At 52.5% G+C, this 20,750-nt stretch overlaps 1 protein-coding gene across 1 annotated transcript in view; it reads right to left on the bottom strand.

Moving 5' to 3' along the window:
* The window catches only part of LOC142499786 (sterol 26-hydroxylase, mitochondrial-like), a 48,700-nt gene extending 32,090 nt beyond the window's left edge, over positions 1 to 16,610 (bottom strand). Inside the window, exon 1 of the mRNA XM_075609647.1 lies at positions 16,293 to 16,610. Within this exon, the coding sequence (XP_075465762.1) occupies positions 16,293 to 16,526 (234 nt within the window). The 5' untranslated portion in view covers positions 16,527 to 16,610. The remainder of the gene's footprint in view (positions 1 to 16,292) is intronic.
* Positions 16,611 to 20,750: the final 4,140 nt, after the last annotated feature.

The raw sequence follows: 20,750 nt of genomic DNA, 5'->3' as shown, positions 1-20,750 counted from the left end.
GATGGCAGGGACGGATTGATGGCAGGGCCGGATTGATGGCAGGGCCGGATTGATGGCAGGGCCGGATTGATGGCAGGGACGGATTGATGGCAGGGCCGGATTGATGGCAGGACCGGCTTGATGGCAGGGACGGATTGATGGCAGGGGCGGCGTGATGGCAGGGCCGGATTGATGGCAGGGACGGATTGATGGCAGGGACGGATTGATGGCAGGGCCGGCGTGATGGCAGGGCCGGATTGATGGCAGGGCCGGATTGATGGCAGGGCCGGATTGATGGCAGGGACGGCTTGATGGCAGGGACGGATTGATGGCAGGGACGGCTTGATATCAGAGCATATTGTGCTATAGGAAACCGGTGCTCAAGAGTCACTCACAGATAAGAAAATAAGGCAGAAGTTCCGCTGTATAGTAACAGAACACTCCTCAATGGGTAATAGTACTCATGACTTGGCAAATGGGCTGCTGGAGAGGGGGGGAGCGTCTGGTATAACTGATGGCAGGTCCGGCTTGATAGCAGGGCCGGCTTGATGGCAGAGACGGCTTGATGGCAGGGCCGGCTTGATAGCAGAGCCGGCTTGATGGCAGGGCCGGCTTGATGGCAGGGCCGGCTTGATAGCAGGGCCGGCTTGATGGCAGGGCCGGATTGATGGCAGGGACGGATTGATGGCAGGGCCGGCTTGATGGCAGGGCCGGATTGATGGCAGGGCCGGCTTGATGGCAGGGCCGGCTTGATGGCAGGGCCGGCTTGATAGCAGAGCCGGCTTGATGGCAGGGCCGGCTTGATGGCAGGGCCGGCTTGATAGCAGAGCCGGCTTGATGGCAGGGCCGGATTGATGGCAGGGCCGGCTTGATGGCAGGGCCGGCTTGATGGCAGGGCCGGATTGATGGCAGAGCCAGCATGATAGCAGGGCCGGCTTGATGGCAGGGCCGGATTGATGGCAGGGCCGGCTTGATGGCAGGGCCAGCTTGATGGCAGAGCCGGCTTGATAGCAGGGCCGGATTGATGGCAGGGCCGGATTGATGGCAGGGCCGGCGTGATGGCAGGGACAGATTGATGGCAGGGCCGGATTGATGGCAGGGCCGGATTGATGGCAGGGCCGGCGTGATGGCAGGGACGGATTGATGGCAGAGCCGGCTTGATGGCAGGGCCGGATTGATGGCAGGGCCGGCTTGATGGCAGGGCCGGATTGATGGCAGGGCCGGCTTGATGGCAGAGACGGCTTGATGGCAGGGCCGGCTTGATAGCAGAGCCGGCTTGATGGCAGGGCCGGCTTGATGGCAGGGCCGGCTTGATAGCAGGGCCGGCTTGATGGCAGGGCCGGCTTGATAGCAGAGCCGGCTTGATGGCAGGGCCGGCTTGATGGCAGGGCCGGCTTGATGGCAGAGCCGGCTTGATGGCAGGGCCGGCTTGATGGCAGGGCCGGCTTGATAGCAGAGCCGGCTTGATGGCAGGGCCGGCTTGATGGCAGGGCCGGCTTGATAGCAGAGCCGGCTTGATGGCAGGGCCGGCTTGATGGCAGGGCCGGATTGATGGCAGAGCCAGCATGATAGCAGGGCCGGCTTGATGGCAGGGCCGGATTGATGGCAGGGCCGGCTTGATGGCAGGGCCGGCTTGATAGCAGGGCCGGATTGATGGCAGGGCCGGATTGATGGCAGAGCCGGCTTGATAGCAGGGCCGGATTGATGGCAGGGCCGGATTGATGGCAGGGCCGGCGTGATGGCAGGGACAGATTGATGGCAGGGCCGGATTGATGGCAGGGCCGGATTGATGGCAGGGCCGGCGTGATGGCAGGGCCGGATTGATGGCAGGGCCGGCTTGATGGCAGGGCCAGCTTGATGGCAGAGCCGGCTTGATAGCAGGGCCGGATTGATGGCAGGGCCGGCGTGATGGCAGGGACAGATTGATGGCAGGGCCGGATTGATGGCAGGGCCGGATTGATGGCAGGGCCGGCGTGATGGCAGGGACGGCGTGATGGCAGGGACAGATTGATGGCAGGGACGGATTGATGGCAGGGCCGGATTGATGGCAGGGCCGGATTGATGGCAGGGCCGGATTGATGGCAGGGCCGGCGTGATGGCAGGGACGGCGTGATGGCAGGGACGGATTGATGGCAGAGCCGGCTTGATGGCAGGGCCGGATTGATGGCAGGGCCGGCTTGATGGCAGGGCCGGATTGATGGCAGGGCCGGCTTGATGGCAGGGCCAGCTTGATGGCAGAGCCGGCTTGATAGCAGGGCCGGATTGATGGCAGGGCCGGCGTGATGGCAGGGACAGATTGATGGCAGGGCCGGATTGATGGCAGGGCCGGATTGATGGCAGGGCCGGCGTGATGGCAGGGACGGCGTGATGGCAGGGACAGATTGATGGCAGGGACGGATTGATGGCAGGGCCGGATTGATGGCAGGGCCGGATTGATGGCAGGGACGGCTTGATGGCAGGGACGGATTGATGGCAGAGCCGGCTTGATGGCAGGGCCGGCTTAATGGCAGGGCCGGCTTGATGGCAGAGCCAGCTTGATAGCAGGGCCGGCTTGATGGCAGGGCCGGATTGATGGCAGGGCCGGCTTGATGGCAGGGCCGGATTGATGGCAGGGCCGGCTTGATGGCAGGGCCCGCTTGATGGCAGAGCCGGCTTGATAGCAGGGCCGGATTGATGGCAGGGCCGGATTGATGGCAGGGCCGGCGTGATGGCAGGGACAGATTGATGGCAGGGCCGGATTGATGGCAGGGCCGGATTGATGGCAGGGCCGGCGTGATGGCAGGGACGGATTGATGGCAGGGCCGGATTGATGGCAGGGCCGGATTGATGGCAGGGACGGATTGATGGCAGGGCCGGATTGATGGCAGGGACGGCGTGATGGCAGGGACGGATTGATGGCAGGGCCGGCTTGATGGCAGGGCCGGATTGATGGCAGGGACGGATTGATGGCAGGGACGGATTGATGGCAGAGACGGCTTGATGGCAGGGCCGGCTTGATGGCAGGGCCGGATTGATGGCAGGGCCGGATTGATAGCAGAGCCGGATTGATGGCAGGGCCGGCTTGATAGCAGAGCCGGCTTGATGGCAGGGCCGGCTTGATGGCAGAGCCAGCTTGATAGCAGGGCCGGCTTGATGGCAGGGCCGGATTGATGGCAGGGCCGGCTTGATGGCAGGGCCGGATTGATGGCAGGGCCGGCTTGATGGCAGGGCCAGCTTGATGGCAGAGCCGGCTTGATAGCAGGGCCGGATTGATGGCAGGGCCGGATTGATGGCAGGGCCGGCGTGATGGCAGGGACAGATTGATGGCAGGGCCGGATTGATGGCAGGGCCGGATTGATGGCAGGGCCGGCGTGATGGCAGGGACGGATTGATGGCAGGGACGGATTGATGGCAGGGCCGGATTGATGGCAGGGCCGGATTGATGGCAGGGCCGGATTGATGGCAGGGACGGATTGATGGCAGGGCCGGATTGATGGCAGGGCCGGATTGATGGCAGGGCCGGATTGATGGCAGGGCCGGCGTGATGGCAGGGCCGGATTGATGGCAGGGACGGATTGATGGCAGGGACGGATTGATGGCAGGGACGGATTGATGGCAAGGACGGATTGATGGCAGGGCCGGATTGATGGCAGGGCCGGATTGATGGCAGGGACGGATTGATGGCAGGGCCGGATTGATGGCAGGGCCGGATTGATGGCAGGGCCGGATTGATGGCAGGGCCGGCTTGATGGCAGGGCCGGATTGATGGCAGGGACGGATTGATGGCAGGGCCGGATTGATGGCAGGGACGGATTGATGGCAGGGCCGGATTGATGGCAGGGCCGGCTTGATGGCAGGGCCGGATTGATGGCAGGGACGGATTGATGGCAGGGCCGGATTGATGGCAGGGCCGGCTTGATGGCAGGGACGGATTGATGGCAGGGCCGGCTTGATGGCAGAGACGGCTTGATGGCAGGGCCGGCTTGATGGCAGGGCCGGCTTGATAGCAGAGCCGGCTTGATGACAGGGCCGGCTTGATGGCAGGGCCGGCTTGATAGCAGAGCCGGCTTGATGGCAGGGCCGGCTTGATGGCAGAGCCAGCTTGATAGCAGGGCCGGCTTGATGGCAGGGCCGGATTGATGGCAGGGCCGGCTTGATGGCAGGGCCGGCTTGATGGCAGGGCCAGCTTGATGGCAGAGCCGGCTTGATAGCAGGGCCGGATTGATGGCAGGGCCGGATTGATGGCAGGGCCGGCGTGATGGCAGGGACGGATTGATGGCAGGGCCGGATTGATGGCAGGGCCGGCTTGATGGCAGGGCCGGCTTGATGGCAGGGCCGGATTGATGGCAGGGCCGGATTGATGGCAGGGCCGGCGTGATGGCAGGGACGGATTGATGGCAGGGACGGATTGATGGCAGGGCCGGATTGATGGCAGGGCCGGATTGATGGCAGGGACGGCGTGATGGCAGGGACGGATTGATGGCAGGGCCGGCTTCATGGCAGGGCCGGATTGATGGCAGGGACGGATTGATGGCAGGGCCGGATTGATGGCAAGGGCGGCGTGATGGCAGGGACGGATTGATGGCAGGGCCGGCTTGATGGCAGGGCCGGATTGATGGCAGGGACGGATTGATGGCAGGGCCGGCTTGATGGCAGGGACGGATTGATGGCAGGGACGGATTGATGGCAGGGCCGGATTGATGGCAGGGCCGGATTGATGGCAGGGACGGATTGATTGCAGGGCCGGATTGATGGCAGGGCCGGATTGATGGCAGGGACGGATTGATGGCAGGGCCGGATTGATGGAAGGGCCGGATTGATGGCAGGGACGGATTGATGGCAGGGACGGATTGATGGCAGGGCCGGCTTGATAGCAGAGCCGGCTTGATGACAGGGCCGGCTTGATGGCAGGGCCGGATTGATGGCAGGGCCGGCTTGATAGCAGTGCCGGCTTGATGGCAGGGCCGGCTTGATGGCAGAGCCAGCTTGATAGCAGGGCCGGCTTGATGGCAGGGCCGGATTGATGGCAGGGCCGGCTTGATGGCAGGGCCGGCTTGATGGCAGGGCCAGCTTGATGGCAGAGCCGGCTTGATAGCAGGGCCGGATTGATGGCAGGGCCGGATTGATGGCAGGGCCGGCGTGATGGCAGGGACGGATTGATGGCAGGGCCGGATTGATGGCAGGGCCGGCTTGATGGCAGGGCCGGCTTGATGGCAGGGCCGGCTTGATGGCAGGGCCGGCTTGATAGCAGGGCCGGATTGATGGCAGGGCCGGATTGATGGCAGGGCCGGCGTGATGGCAGGGACGGATTGATGGCAGGGACGGATTGATGGCAGGGCCGGATTGATGGCAGGGCCGGATTGATGGCAGGGACGGATTGATGGCAGGGCCGGCTTGATGGCAGGGCCGGATTGATGGCAGGGACGGATTGATGGCAGGGCCGGCTTGATGGCAGGGACGGATTGATGGCAGGGACGGATTGATGGCAGGGCCGGATTGATGGCAGGGCCGGATTGATGGCAGGGACGGATTGATGGCAGGGACGGATTGATGGCAGGGCCGGATTGATGGCAGGGACGGATTGATGGCAGGGCCGGATTAATGGCAGGGCCGGATTGATGGCAGGGCCGGATTGATGGCAGGGACGGATTGATGGCAGGGCCGGATTGATGGCAGGGACGGATTGATGGCAGGGCCGGATTGATGGCAGGGCCGGCGTGATGGCAGGGACGGATTGATGGCAGGGCCGGATTGATGGCAGGGCCGGCGTGATGGCAGGGACGGCGTGATGGCAGGGACAGATTGATGGCAGGGACGGATTGATGGCAGGGCCGGATTGATGGCAGGGCCGGATTGATGGCAGGGACGGCTTGATGGCAGGGACGGATTGATGGCAGAGCCGGCTTGATGGCAGGGCCGGCTTGATGGCAGGGCCGGCTTGATAGCAGAGCCGGCTTGATGGCAGGGCCGGCTTGATGGCAGAGCCGGCTTGATAGCAGGGCCGGCTTGATGGCTGGGCCGGATTGATGGCAGGGCCGGCTTGATGGCAGGGCCGGATTGATGGCAGGGCCGGCTTGATGGCAGGGCCAGCTTGATGGCAGAGCCGGCTTGATAGCAGGGCCGGATTGATGGCAGGGCCGGATTGATGGCAGGGCCAGCGTGATGGCAGGGACAGATTGATGGCAGGGCCGGATTGATGGCAGGGCCGGATTGATGGCAGGGCCAGCGTGATGGCAGGGACGGATTGATGGCAGGGCCGGATTGATGGCAGGGCCGGATTGATGGCAGGGACGGATTGATGGCAGGGCCGGATTGATGGCAGGGACGGCGTGATGGCAGGGACGGATTGATGGCAGGGCCGGCTTGATGGCAGGGCCGGATTGATGGCAGGGACGGATTGATGGCAGGGACGGATTGATGGCAGGGACGGATTGATGGCAGAGACGGCTTGATGGCAGGGCCGGCTTGATGGCAGGGCCGGATTGATGGCAGGGCCGGATTGATAGCAGAGCCGGATTGATGGCAGGGCCGGCTTGATAGCAGAGCCGGCTTGATGGCAGGGCCGGCTTGATGGCAGAGCCAGCTTGATAGCAGGGCCGGCTTGATGGCAGGGCCGGATTGATGGCAGGGCCGGCTTGATGGCAGGGCCGGATTGATGGCAGGGCCGGCTTGATGGCAGGGCCAGCTTGATGGCAGAGCCGGCTTGATAGCAGGGCCGGATTGATGGCAGGGCCGGATTGATGGCAGGGCCGGCGTGATGGCAGGGACAGATTGATGGCAGGGCCGGATTGATGGCAGGGCCGGATTGATGGCAGGGCCGGCGTGATGGCAGGGCCGGATTGATGGCAGGGACGGATTGATGGCAGGGCCGGCGTGATGGCAGGGGCGGCGTGATGGCAGGGCCGGATTGATGGCAGGGCCGGATTGATGGCAGGGCCGGATTGATGGCAGGGACGGATTGATGGCAGGGCCGGATTGATGGCAGGGACGGATTGATGGCAGGGCCGGATTGATGGCAGGGCCGGCTTGATGGCAGGGCCGGATTGATGGCAGGGACGGATTGATGGCAGGGACGGATTGATGGCAGGGCCGGCTTGATGGCAGGGACGGATTGATGGCAGGGCCGGCTTGATGGCAGAGACGGCTTGATGGCAGGGCCGGCTTAATGGCAGGGCCGGCTTGATAGCAGAGCCGGCTTGATGACAGGGCCGGCTTGATGGCAGGGCCGGCTTGATGGCAGAGCCAGCTTGATAGCAGGGCCGGATTGATGGCAGGGCCGGCTTGATAGCAGAGCCGGCTTGATGGCAGGGCCGGCTTGATGGCAGAGCCAGCTTGATAGCAGGGCCGGCTTGATGGCAGGGCCGGATTGATGGCAGGGCCGGCTTGATGGCAGGGCCGGCTTGATGGCAGGGCCAGCTTGATGGCAGAGCCGGCTTGATAGCAGGGCCGGATTGATGGCAGGGCCGGATTGATGGCAGGGCCGGCGTGATGGCAGGGACGGATTGATGGCAGGGCCGGATTGATGGCAGGGCCGGCTTGATGGCAGGGCCGGCTTGATGGCAGGGCCGGCTTGATGGCAGGGCCAGCTTGATAGCAGGGCCGGATTGATGGCAGGGCCGGATTGATGGCAGGGCCGGCGTGATGGCAGGGACGGATTGATGGCAGGGACGGATTGATGGCAGGGCCGGATTGATGGCAGGGCCGGATTGATGGCAGGGACGGCGTGATGACAGGGACAGATTGATGGCAGGGCCGGCTTGATGGCAGGGCCGGATTGATGGCAGGGACGGATTGATGGCAGGGCCGGCTTGATGGCAGGGACGGATTGATGGCAGGGACGGATTGATGGCAGGGCCGGATTGATGGCAGGGCCGGATTGATAGCAGGGACGGATTGATGGCAGGGCCGGATTGATGGCAGGGCCGGATTGATGGCAGGGACGGATTGATGGCAGGGCCGGATTGATGGAAGGGCCGGATTGATGGCAGGGACGGATTGATGGCAGGGACGGATTGATGGCAGGGCCGGCTTGATGGCAGAGCCGGCTTGATGACAGGGCCGGCTTGATGGCAGGGCCGGATTGATGGCAGGGCCGGCTTGATGGCAGAGCCGGCTTGATGGCAGGGCCGGCTTGATGGCAGAGCCAGCTTGATGGCAGGGCCGGCTTGATGGCAGGGCCGGATTGATGGCAGGGCCGGCTTGATGGCAGGGCCGGCTTGATGGCAGGGCCAGCTTGATGGCAGGGCCGGATTGATGGCAGGGCCGGATTGATGGCAGGGCCGGCGTGATGGCAGGGCCGGCGTGATGGCAGGGACGGATTGATGGCAGGGCCGGATTGATGGCAGGGCCGGCTTGATGGCAGGGCCGGCTTGATGGCAGGGCCGGCTTGATGGCAGGGCCGGCTTGATGGCAGGGCCGGCTTGATAGCAGGGCCGGATTGATGGCAGGGCCGGATTGATGGCAGGGCCGGCGTGATGGCAGGGACGGATTGATGGCAGGGACGGATTGATGGCAGGGCCGGATTGATGGCAGGGCCGGATTGATGGCAGGGACAGCGTGATGGCAGGGACGGATTGATGGCAGGGCCGGCTTGATGGCAGGGCCGGATTGATGGCAGGGACGGATTGATGGCAGGGCCGGCTTGATGGCAGGGACGGATTGATGGCAGGGACGGATTGATGGCAGGGCCGGATTGATGGCAGGGCCGGATTGATGGCAGGGACGGATTGATGGCAGGGACGGATTGATGGCAGGGCCGGATTGATGGCAGGGACGGATTGATGGCAGGGCCGGATTGATGGAAGGGCCGGCGTAATGGCAGGGCCGGATTGATGGCAGGGACGGATTGATGGCAGGGACGGATTGATGGCTGGGCCGGATTGATGGCAGGGCCGGATTGATGGCAGGGCCGGATTGATGGCAGGGCCGGCGTGATGGCAGGGACGGATTGATGGCAGGGACGGATTGATGGCAGGGACGGATTGATGGCAGGGACGGATTGATGGCAGGGACGGATTGATGGCAGGGCCGGATTGATGGCAGGGACGGATTGATGGCAGGGACGGATTGATGGCAGGGACGGATTGATGTCAGGGACGGATTGATGGCAGGGACGGATTGATGGCAGGGCCGGCGTGATGGCAGGGCCGGCTTGATGGCAGGGCCGGATTGATGGCAGGGACGGATTGATGGCAGGGACGCCGTGATGGCAGGGACAGATTGATGGCAGGGCCGGCGTGATGGCAGGGCCGGCTTGATGGCAGGGCCGGATTGATGGCAGGGCCGGCGTGATGGCAGGGCCGGATTGATGGCAGGGACCGATTGATGGCAGGGCCGGATTGATGGCAGGGACGGATTGATGGCAGGGACGGATTGATGGCAGGGCCGGATTGATGGCAGGGACGGATTGATGGCAGGGCCGGATTGATGGCAGGGACGGATTGATGGCAGGGCCGGCTTGATGGCAGGGCCGGATTGATGGCAGGTCCGGCTTGATGGCAGGGCCGGCTTGATGGCAGGGCCGGCTTGATGGCAGGGCCGGCTTGATGGCAGGGCCAGATTGATAGCAGAGCCGGCTTGATGGCAGGGCCGGCTTGATGGCAGGGCCGGCTTGATAGCAGAGCCGGCTTGATGGCAGGGCCGGCTTGATGGCAGAGCCAGCTTGATAGCAGGGCCGGCTTGATGGCAGGGCCGGATTGATGGCAGGGCCGGCTTGATGGCAGGGCCGGCTTGATGGCAGGGCCGGCTCGATGGCAGGGCCGGTTGATGGTAGGTCCGGCTTGATGGCAGGGCCGGCTTGATGGCAGAGCCAGTTAATGGCAGGGCTGGATTGATGGCAGGGCCGGCTTGATGGCAGGGCCGGCTTGATGGCAGGGCCGGTTAATGGCAGGGCTGGATTGATGGCAGGGCCGGCTCGATGGCAGGGCCGGCTCGATGGCAGGGCCGGTTGATGGCAGGGCCGGCTTGAGGGCAGGGCCGGCTTGATGGCAGGGCCGGCTCGATGGCTGGGCCGGCTTGATGGCGTTGCCGTCACACCAAACCCCACCAGTTACAGACGTCCGTGCTCTCCCCCACAACAATTAAACTGATTGCCGGGGGAGGGCGCGAGGCCTTGGTAACTCTCTTACCTTCTCCGACGGCATCTCCTCCTGCAGGGTCTTATCATCATGGCACTGTGACGTCAAATGGTGTCGCATTGCCATGACAACGGGATGTCACGACGCCATGCGGCATCACGCTGCTATGACAAATGGACACCCTGTGGGGCCACGTTGCCATGACACTGTGACGCCGCAGGGTCATGTCAACGCGATGCCATTTCACGTCACAGAGCCACGATGACTGGACGCTGAGGAGAAGGTACAGAAACAGGTGGCACTCACATAAGCATTGAAGGTAGGTTCTTGTCCCATAGGAATGAATAGGTGTAGACGGATGTTCACAGAGGTACACAATTGGAGACTTTATAAGGTGAAATTATAATAGGCTTTATTGTGCCTTTTCCTTTTCATCAGGAAATCATCCAAACACAGGGGGGGAACAAAGCTTCTATTCACTTGGGAGTATCTCTAGTGAAAATACCATGCAATTAATTCACAACTCCCTAAGTCAAGCATCTCTCGCAGCCCCAAAACATATAGCATGAAATAAGCAGATATAAGCAGTCTCTTAAGAATAAAAGTCTTATCTGTTCCTTGGAGGGAAAATTTTCTCTGGTTCAGCTCCCTTCCCTCAGGGTGTGTCAGCTTCAGGTTCAGAAGTTTTCCCTGTGTCTTGTAAGCAGCTCTGCTGTTTCTTCTGGCAGGGCTCAAGACTGTTGTGAGAGTCAAAGACAATCTCTGCTCTCTCTCCCAAGTTCAGTCAGAGCTAAGGAGTTACTTCCTGTCTCAAAGGCACCTCTAATCAGGCAGGTGGTGTTAGTTAATTTGCTACCAGCAGTTAACCACCACACTGCTTGATTAGAGGCACATTTGTGAACAGGGATAAGTCCCCTGTTACAATAGGTAACAGAATTCCTTACCAGACAGACCAGGTCTTGGATCTCCTGGTCTGCCTGGCAAGGAATTCTGTTATACATATATATATATATATATATATATATATATATATATATATATATATATATATATATATATGATACGAACCAATCCAAAGACCAGTAAAGAGACAGCAGACCGCACGGGGTTAATCCAAAAATCTATATTCACAACATGAAATACACGTAAGCCAACGTTTCGGTCCCACAGAGAGACCTGCCTCAGGGCCGTGCGGCCCTGAGGCAGGTCTCTCTGTGGGACCGAAACGTTGGCTTACGTGTATTTCATGTTGTGAATATAGATTTTTGGATTAACCCCGTGCGGTCTGCTGTCTCTTTACTGGTCTTTGGATTGGTTCGTATCATACTTATTCTCTATGGGACTAGCATCTGCTATTACAACCTTTTCTACTACAGTGTGCTGACTGACCTTCATGTGTATATATATATATATATATATATATATATATATATATATTTATGCCCACACCACATTGCAGTATCTTTTAGTCCCAATTTAAGGCCGGAAATACTGTATTTCTCTATATGGGGTTTTATTTAAAGGGATTAAATCATACACCAACCTGCCCTTTAAGTCAAACAAATCATAAAATAAAATAACTATTCCCTTTATGGAAAGCTAACTACACCGTAGCTGTCGCCCTCACTACTTAGATGGCCAGGTAAGCTGGTTCCCACACCCAAAACATGCCCTGGCATAAGCAACCATGTAGACAGTCTCTGTAGACAACAATAAAGTGTTTTCCTTATCTGTTTGGAGCAGATGTATCCTCTTCAGCACGGTCTTGCGTCCTTTCCTCCTAGGGGAACTTGGCCCCACGTGAGCTCAGAGAAATTCTCCTCTGTGGGTCCACTGTCAAGGGCTGTGCCAGCCTTCCTTCTTTAGCTGGGGAGCACTTCTCTGTCCCCTTCTCTGCGACAGCAATCTCTCACTCTGTGACTCAGCATTGTCTGTCTGGCAGCTCTCTGTAGTCCCTTCCTGACTATTAAAACTCTGTGAGCAATCAGGAGTTCAGCCTTCTCAATTAGGCAGCAGCTGTTACTGGCTACTCTGGGGAAGATTAACTCTGTGTAGACCGGAAAGCACACTTACTGCACTGTTCCAGCACCTAGAGATACCGGATGGTATCACTATAAAACAGAAATAGCCGTGTTAGTCCTGTTGCGATAGTACAAAATAAATGAGTACTTCAGCATTAGGTGATAAAGGTATCACCTAATACTGAAGTACGTGTGTGTGTGTTTTGTTTAAGATGCACTGTGATTGGCTGTGACAGTCGCCTGTGAAAAACAACATTTCAAATCTCTTCATGTGACAGAAGCTTTGCAGCACGTCGTGGCGCTACCGTCGCGATTGGTATGTGCGCTTTCATTGCACTTTATTGTTTTGAAGCTGCGCTGCGTCGCGTGAGATTTCCGGTATAATCACGGCCTTCCTCACCAAACCTGCAGCTTCAGCAGTGTGCACAGCTGACAAATATATGCACAGGGCTTTACAAAAGTACAAATAAGTAATCAATAACTGGAAGCAGTACAAAAAGCCTGTGAATATCACCCAACACAGGATTGATGTGAAATGAAGTAGCACAGATTACATATCTGCTCCTGCTCAGTCTCTTATTATTCTGCTGAGTCAAGAAGACCCGTCCTGGCTGAGCCTTCTGCGGAGTTCTGTTCCTGCCGTTCCTGGGTTCCTCTGCTCTCACAGCACAGGAGACCAGGTAGCCGTGGGCACCCTCCTGCTAGGAGCATCCCAGGGGAGTATAATATTGAGCCCAATAGAAAGGGATCACCTCTTGCATCCCAGCATTGAAGCGCTACTAAAAAGATGGTCAGAACCAGATAGAGATCTAAGACCTCTCTGTACTAAAGATATAAAGGGGCAGCCCAAGCAGGGACCCAGAAGAGTATGCTATATGATGACTAAGTTATCCTTTATGACCAAACAACTACCCCCACTGTTCCAAGCATGTGCCTCTCCAGGAATTAAGTAATCCACCTGAGGAAGTTGTTCGTCCTCAAACTCTGTAAACAAAGCCTGTCCTGTTTGTAACTAGAATGTAGAACAGGGAAGAAAAACGAAGCACCAAGTCCAGCTGTAGAATAGCAATAACACCAACAGGGATACGTACCAAAAATAAGCTATTTAATAGGATCCAGGCAAAGTAACAACACACCTACGCATTTCGGACCTCTACAGTCCTTTATCAAGGTGAATACAACCATAAGTTATGGAGCGCCATTTATACTCACTTAACAAGCATGTAGCCCAATCACGGAGCATATCCGCATACGTCACGCGGGTCGCGTAGATGACCTCTGACCCGTGACGTATGGTCGCGTGGTTACGCTGCATAATGCGTGCCCTGGTAGTCGCGTCATGCGCGAAGGAGGTGGGAGAATCACTGCACGCGCATGAGCACATGCACCCGATGCTAGTGCCTCCCACTTCTTGAAAAAATAGCGCATGACGTCACTCCGTCACAGACATGTGACCAAAAAGGTCAAATGCTAAGCGTAGCTAGGCAACGAGCCCAGTGCGTCCTGGAGTATGTTATACAAAACAAACACATCTTTATTAACATAAACAAAAAAAAATATAAAAACACTCCTAATGAGGAAAAGCATAATAATGATAAAACCAATAAAGAAATGAATTAAAAACAATTAGAAGTAACCTTTGATAACAGTATTTCAAGATCCTCATAGTTAGGTTGTATGATATTGTAAGGGCATAGTGGAGACATCTTATAATAACAAATTGGTATACATAAAGTGTAAGCTCCACAGCCCAGAGAGATAATGAAAACAGAGACCTTCTTTACAATGTCTACATAATGAATATGATTTATATACATGTCTAGAGTCTGACAATCTAATACATATTAAGCATATAGTCTATTTAATCACACACAGAAAATAGTGTCTGCGCAAAGCTAGGTATCAAACAGAAGAGTACCAATATCCCAATCTGAGTTTAAACCATAAGGGATACGTGTTTGTAAAGTAAATATCCAATATAGTTCTCTTCTGTTTAATATACCCAGTCTATTGCCACCTCTGATCGGATTCGATATATGTTCAATACCCTGAACACACAAATTATCTGAGTCACCCATGTTACAGTGACTAAAATGTTGAGATACGGGATGACTCAAATCTTTTTTGATAATTAATCTCAGGTGCTCGAGTATACGGACTTTCAAGTGTCTTACAGTCTTACCAATGTACTGTTTCCCGCAACCGCAACTTAACAAGTATATTACAAAATTGGTATCACAATTGATAAATGAATTCACATAATATTTTTTACCAGTTTTAAAAGAAACGAAATCTTTTTTGATATCCATATGTTTGCAAATTTTACATTTTGAACATGCATAGTTACCCTTAGGTAATTTCTTGATCACTGATTTGTCTGAAGTGAACAAGCTGCCAGATACAAAGTTCGCAATGGTTTTGGCTTTGCTGAATACTATCTTAGGACCCTCATCGTATATAGTTTTTAATAAGGGATCTGCTGCTAACACTCCCCAATGTTTGTGAATGGATTCTCTAATGTTTTTAGATTGATTGTTATGTTGAGTAACAAAATATGGAAATTGGAAAGATTTTTTGTCTTTCTTACTTTGCACTCTTTTGAGCAAAACAGATCTATCCAAATTTCTCACCTCCCTGAGTGTCTTTTTGAGATCGTCTTTTGGATAACCTCTAGCTTCAAAACGCTCCATCAGCTCCTCGGATTGTTTTGCAAAGTCCTCATCATTTGTACAAATTCTTCTTAATCTAATGAGTTGGCTTTTTGGTATTCCTTTTAACAAGGATTTGGGGTGGCAGCTGTCAGCTCGCAAAAATGTGTTACGTGAATTTTCTTTGCGATACACCGTAGTGATAATTTGTTTGTGCATATTAACTGAAATAAATAAATCTAGAAAGTGAATATGGTGAGCATTGTGAGTGGAGGTGAATTTCAAATTAAATTCATTATTATTTAAATATTCTGTGAACAAAAAAAGAGAATGTGCATCCCCGTGCCAAATAAAAATAAGGTCGTCAATATAACGCCTGTAAAAAGTGATAAAGTGTCTATAGGGATTTCTTTCTCCAAACACGTGGACCGACTCCCACCATCCTAGGAATAAATTCGCATAGGATGGAGCAAAGCTGGTACCCATAGCGGTACCACGTGTTTGGAGATAAAAATCCCCATCGAACATAAAGTAATTATGTGTTAACAAAAATTGAATTGCATTAAGAATAAACGTGCTCTGTGCAGGTGAAAGTTCTGATTTTTGTAAATAAAATCTGACAGCTGCCAGCCCATGCTCATGTATTATCACTATGTACAATGATGTGATGTCAAGACTAAGCCAAATAAAATTTGTTTCCCATGTGATGGAGTCAAGTTGAATCATGAGATCACCGCTGTCCTTGATATATGATGGTAGTGTTTGCACTATGGCCTGCAGGAAGTGATCAACATATTTGGATACACCATCTCCCAAAGATCCAATACTAGCGACTATTGGCCTCCCAGGTGGGGAGACCAATGTCTTGTGGATCTTTGGGAGATGGTGAAAAATGGGAATGATAGGATAAGGGCAAAACAAGTATTCAAGCTCTTTGTCATCAAGTGCGCGTAGAACCAGATAGAGATCTAAGACCTCTCTGTACTAAAGATATAAAGGGGCAGCCCAAGCAGGGACCCAGAAGAGTATGCTATATGATGACTAAGTTATCCTTTATGACCAAACAACTACCCCCACTGTTCCAAGCATGTGCCTCTCCAGGAATTAAGTAATTCACCTGAGGAAGTTGTTCGTCCTCAAACTCTGTAAACAAAGCCTGTCCTGTTTGTAACTATAAAGTTCCCGGCGCCCATCTTTTCTACCTCAACACCCAGCTGCACGGACCCAGCACCCTGACAAGGTAATACACTGTGCAAGCCAGGTGTATTCGACTGAGACGCTGATTGAGCCACCTGTGCTGAAGCAGGGATATCCTGAAAACCTGACCGGTTGGTAGCCCTTGAGGACTGGAGTTGCCCACCCCTGCTCTACTACCTCTGTAGAGGCTATTCCATCACAATGTGACCCCTTTCCAGGCCTCTCAGCACCGCAGCTCTCATATATTCCAATAGGGTTCAATCTTTCAAGTCAGCTTTTTTTCCCCATTATAATGTCTGAACTCCCCGGAAGGTGAGATCTTTGTGTCTCCCAGGGTACGTTTCCCTGTTGTGTAATTCTTTGTATCCAGGACAGAAGGGGTTAACACTTACTTGTAACTCATGCGAGTGCAGGATGTAACCCCTCAGGAAAATCCAGTAGATGTTGGTGAGCAGCGATGGTCCCGGCAGGTCCTCGAACGTCTTGATCCTCTTGTCACGTTCTGCTGCTCCGGTGGCTGCCGCTGCTCCTGCGACCCCTCTCCCCTGGTTCCATGTCTGCAGGAGCAGGCGGCCCCTTCCCCTGCTCAGGGGGAGGAAGCAGCGCCTGCTAGCAGGGGATATCATGGCTGACAGATACTGCAGGCTGTTCTCGTTATACAATACACAGGCAGGCAAGAGCGTGAGATACTCCCACTCTTAACGGCTTCCCTGCTGGATAGGAGGACGTGCTACTTAATCTGCATGGGGCAGGCCAAGGTTCATTTTACACATGACCACAGACCGAACCACGGCCAATGCCACGGTTGTTATTTACTAATGTCTCCCAGTTGCAATATTAAAGCAGGAATACTACATTCCCCCTTGTTTTCTTATTTGTACTGTATATGTAAAGCGTGTGACAATGTATAATACTCCTTTATTACCGAAGCTGGCAGTCGTTTGGTGCTACTGTTATAAATCTGTCACAATCCTGATTGTGTGACCAACATAATGGCCGCTTTCAGTTTCAATCAATCCTTCAGTCAGTGTCACTCAGCAGCTACAATGTATCCTTATATTACTAAGGTAACATTGTCTATTGTTACAGTCTGCAGCTCAAACTGCTGGGAACATTGACAATAAATGATCACAAACAGGAAAGTGTTACAATTATCTTGCACTGCTGGGGAGGTGGGCTAAACGTGCTATAGAAATGAAAGGATGCTTTAAAACCCATAAAAAATGGCATTAAGAGTTGAAAAATAATAATAAAAAAAAATGTAAGTATTTACCAATTTATTTAAAAAACAAACAAACAAACAAAAAACATGTCACGTTTTGCTGCTTTAATTAAGAGAAAACTACTGTAACATAATTGCACCAGATGTATCAAAGGACAAACTCCAACTGGATTCCTTTGATTTATTTTGTGTAAATATGCTGCCTGTTCTGCTCTAGTTTGGCAGCCTGGCGTATCCAGTAACCAGACCTCTGACATACTAAGATTTCTTTTTTTTATTAAATGTGAGCGTCACAATGTCAGTGCAAAAAGCAATACAAAACTTCAGTAAATGTGCGTTGGGTATGTATGCATGCATGTATGTATGCATGTATGTAACTTTTGTCTCATATATAGGTAAGTAGTAGCTTTTGTGCCCGGCTTCGCCCAGGGAATGTAATATTGAATTTGCAGGACACCCGAGGGAAACTTAGAATGCCCATAATGTGGGAGGTGAGTGACATTGGAAGCTCAAAATAGTTGCGTTGACCTACAAATCCGCTGCAGAATGTACAGTGAAAGTTTTGTGGTGCTACATGGTGCTGTTTGTGAGATTTCGATGCTTCTGACATACAAACAAACAAACAAACAAACAACTTAGAATTATAGTATAGATGTAATTATGTATGTACGCATGTATGTATGTATTGAAGAATGTATGTATGTATGTAGAAGCCTCCATATAGATGTTTGAAATTATTTTTTGTAATTATTCTGCGCATCTCTCATATTGAATACCTGACTGATACAATTGAAATAAAACAGAATGATGTGTATTTGTGTTTATTTATGACTGGTATTAGTAAATATAAATTAGGAGTGTCATATTATTTATAATAGCCATACTGTGGAAATAATACATTTGTTTAACCTATGTAATTAAACATTTAATGCTATTTATATCTGTCTGCAAAGCGCAGTCCATTTCTACGCGCCAAAACAAATGAAAAAACATCATCAGGAGAAATAAAACAATATTGTTCTATCATAATCTGTCATCTAAGGGTTAATAAACACGATTTTGCATTGCAGCAGGTGGCTTATGTGACAGTACAGTCTGGCTGCATCATATAAACAAGTATTAATATACATGCTGCCTTACTGCCTATAATCAGTGCATGCTACAGTAATGTTGCAATGTCATGTAATATTCTTGCTTTTGTCTTCACACTCCCCTGCACCTCTGAGGGAAATAACCCTTTCAGTGCCAGAATGTGATTCATGGAAAATATATAGGGGTCGATGTGAGCAGACCCCCAAGATGTGTACACCAACACTTCTCATGCACTCTTGTTGCTGTTCATTCGTTTAGGTGCCACATGGAAAAATAAATCAATAAAAATGGGAATCAAATGTAGGTGCTTATCTGTTAGATACATTTGTAGCATTTCCCTGAGTAATTATCTCCACCAACCTTAACAAGCGCTCCGGGGCAGAACAAGATCCGGTGTAACCAGGCACTGGGGCCCACTATCGTAAGTGACTCTTTGTCCGGGCCCCGATGTTACGTTTTGGTGACATTTTCCCTGGTGGGCCTTGTGCTGGGGCGTCAGCGCGAAGAATTCTGGGGCGTGACTTCTCGCTGCTTAACGGCAATCAATCACTATTGGGCAGAGAGAAATGCGCCCCAGAACCCATAGCACAGCAGCGGTGCCAAAGGGGACGGGGTATGGAAGGACCTGGAGGGGGTATGTGGACTATAAACATTTTAGCATCGAGGTCCACTCTTCACTGGCACATTCTGCACAGGTACGGAAATAAACATTTTAAGCAAAATGACACTTTCTGTGCGTTGATTCTCAGAATTCTAGGTTTATTAAATTAACAGAGCGCTTCATAAGCGTGTGCATCAGGGGACGTTAAGTCTGTAAACCAACTGGCTAAAGGTTATTGTATGTAATACAGTTTACATATATTTTTTCTTGGTCTTGTTTTTTACAAATGTTATGGACTTCATTGTCCGATCTGGTGGGATTCGTTGGGATACTCTGCACTATCACAGCCATAGTCACAGTCTACCGGAGACTCTCACAGCAACCGCCAGTCTAAGTTCTTTCAAAACTAAAGAAAAATATGCGCACAGTGCGCACCAGGGATTAGTATAGTAAATTATTTATAAATATAAAATGACCGAGGGGATCCAACCCCACCTCAGTACATATGCATAGCAGAACTAAGTTCGATTGCAGAGAACCCAAACCCTATGTTTAATTACTACTACCTAGTAAAACTGAGTTCGTCTAAAGCATAACACACAATAAGCAATAAAAATAATAAAAAGACAGTGTTAATATTAACTAAATCTGAATAGACTATAGTATGGTTAAACGACTGTCTATAAGCTGACAGGGGGAGACGGAGACTTACACTAAAGCTCAGGACGGGAGCCGCGGCGAACGTATAGGGATCCGGATCACGTCACCGCAGAGATCTGAACACCGCCGGAGCTTCCTGCAAACGCCGTCTCAGCCTGTCAGAACACGCGCAGAGTGACCTGTCGTGACCTCTACGCGTTTCGCACTACGTGCTTCGTCAGGAGGTCACGCACAAGGTCACGTACGCGTATTTACATAGAACAACAGCCAATCAAATGTCAGACTGTGAATTTGAACAGATAGGATACCAGACGTAAGTGTCCTCCCGAAAGCTATCTATAATTTCATAAAGGCAACAAATATACCCAAACTAACCATAGAACAGAAGAATGAAAAGTGAAAAACAACACATTTATACACAGTACATCCCAACATCACATCCAAATCTAACAGGTGCAATGTTAAACGCAGATGTAAAGCATGCTACACAGTATATCTAATTGTATTAGCAATCAAAACATGGAATAATGTATTTAATAAACTTACTAAGGTTACTACATACCGTTTCATACATATTTTATTTAAGGAACGGTGTAAGTTCAATTAACTCGTTAAATCCAATAGGATACCTAGTTTGGAATGTGTAAATCCAATATTGTTCTCGCTTTAATAGGTGAAGATCTCTATCACCTTGTCTAACGTTGGATAGTACACATTCCCATCCCTTAAATCTAATACAAGAAGGATCCTTATCATGCACCTCTTTGAAATGTTTAAGTAAGGGAGTAAGGGGCATACCTTTTTCTAAAGGTTTTGGTATATTTTTAACATTATGCAAATGTTCTAACATACGCATTTTAAATGGTCTCCTGGTCTTACCAATGTACTGTAAATTACAGCTGCATTGTAAAACATAGACCACATGCGTAGTGAGACAATTTATAAAGCTTTTCATTTCATAGACATGATTAGTGGCACATGAAGTTACAGGTTTGGCTTTTGTAATATGATTACACGCCTTACATTTACCGCTCTTGTATGTGCCTGTAATTCCTAGGCTAGTTCGCATATCACCAAAAGATTTGTTCTTTCTAACAATCTGACTTGGAGCCAAAAGGCTTTTCAAATTGGGTGCACGCTTGAATACAACACCAGGTTGTGATGTCAAATGGGGTCCCAATATGGGGTCCATTTTGAGTACATTCCAGTTTACGTAACACGTTTATGATATTATTATGTGCCCCACTAAATTGAGTAATGAAAGAAGGTATACCA

Source organism: Ascaphus truei, chromosome 7 (genome assembly GCF_040206685.1).
Source record: "Ascaphus truei isolate aAscTru1 chromosome 7, aAscTru1.hap1, whole genome shotgun sequence".
In the NCBI taxonomy this organism is placed as follows: Eukaryota; Metazoa; Chordata; class Amphibia; order Anura; family Ascaphidae; genus Ascaphus; species Ascaphus truei.
Note: the sequence above shows the minus strand (reverse complement) of the source record. Positions and strands in the feature narration are given on the sequence as shown.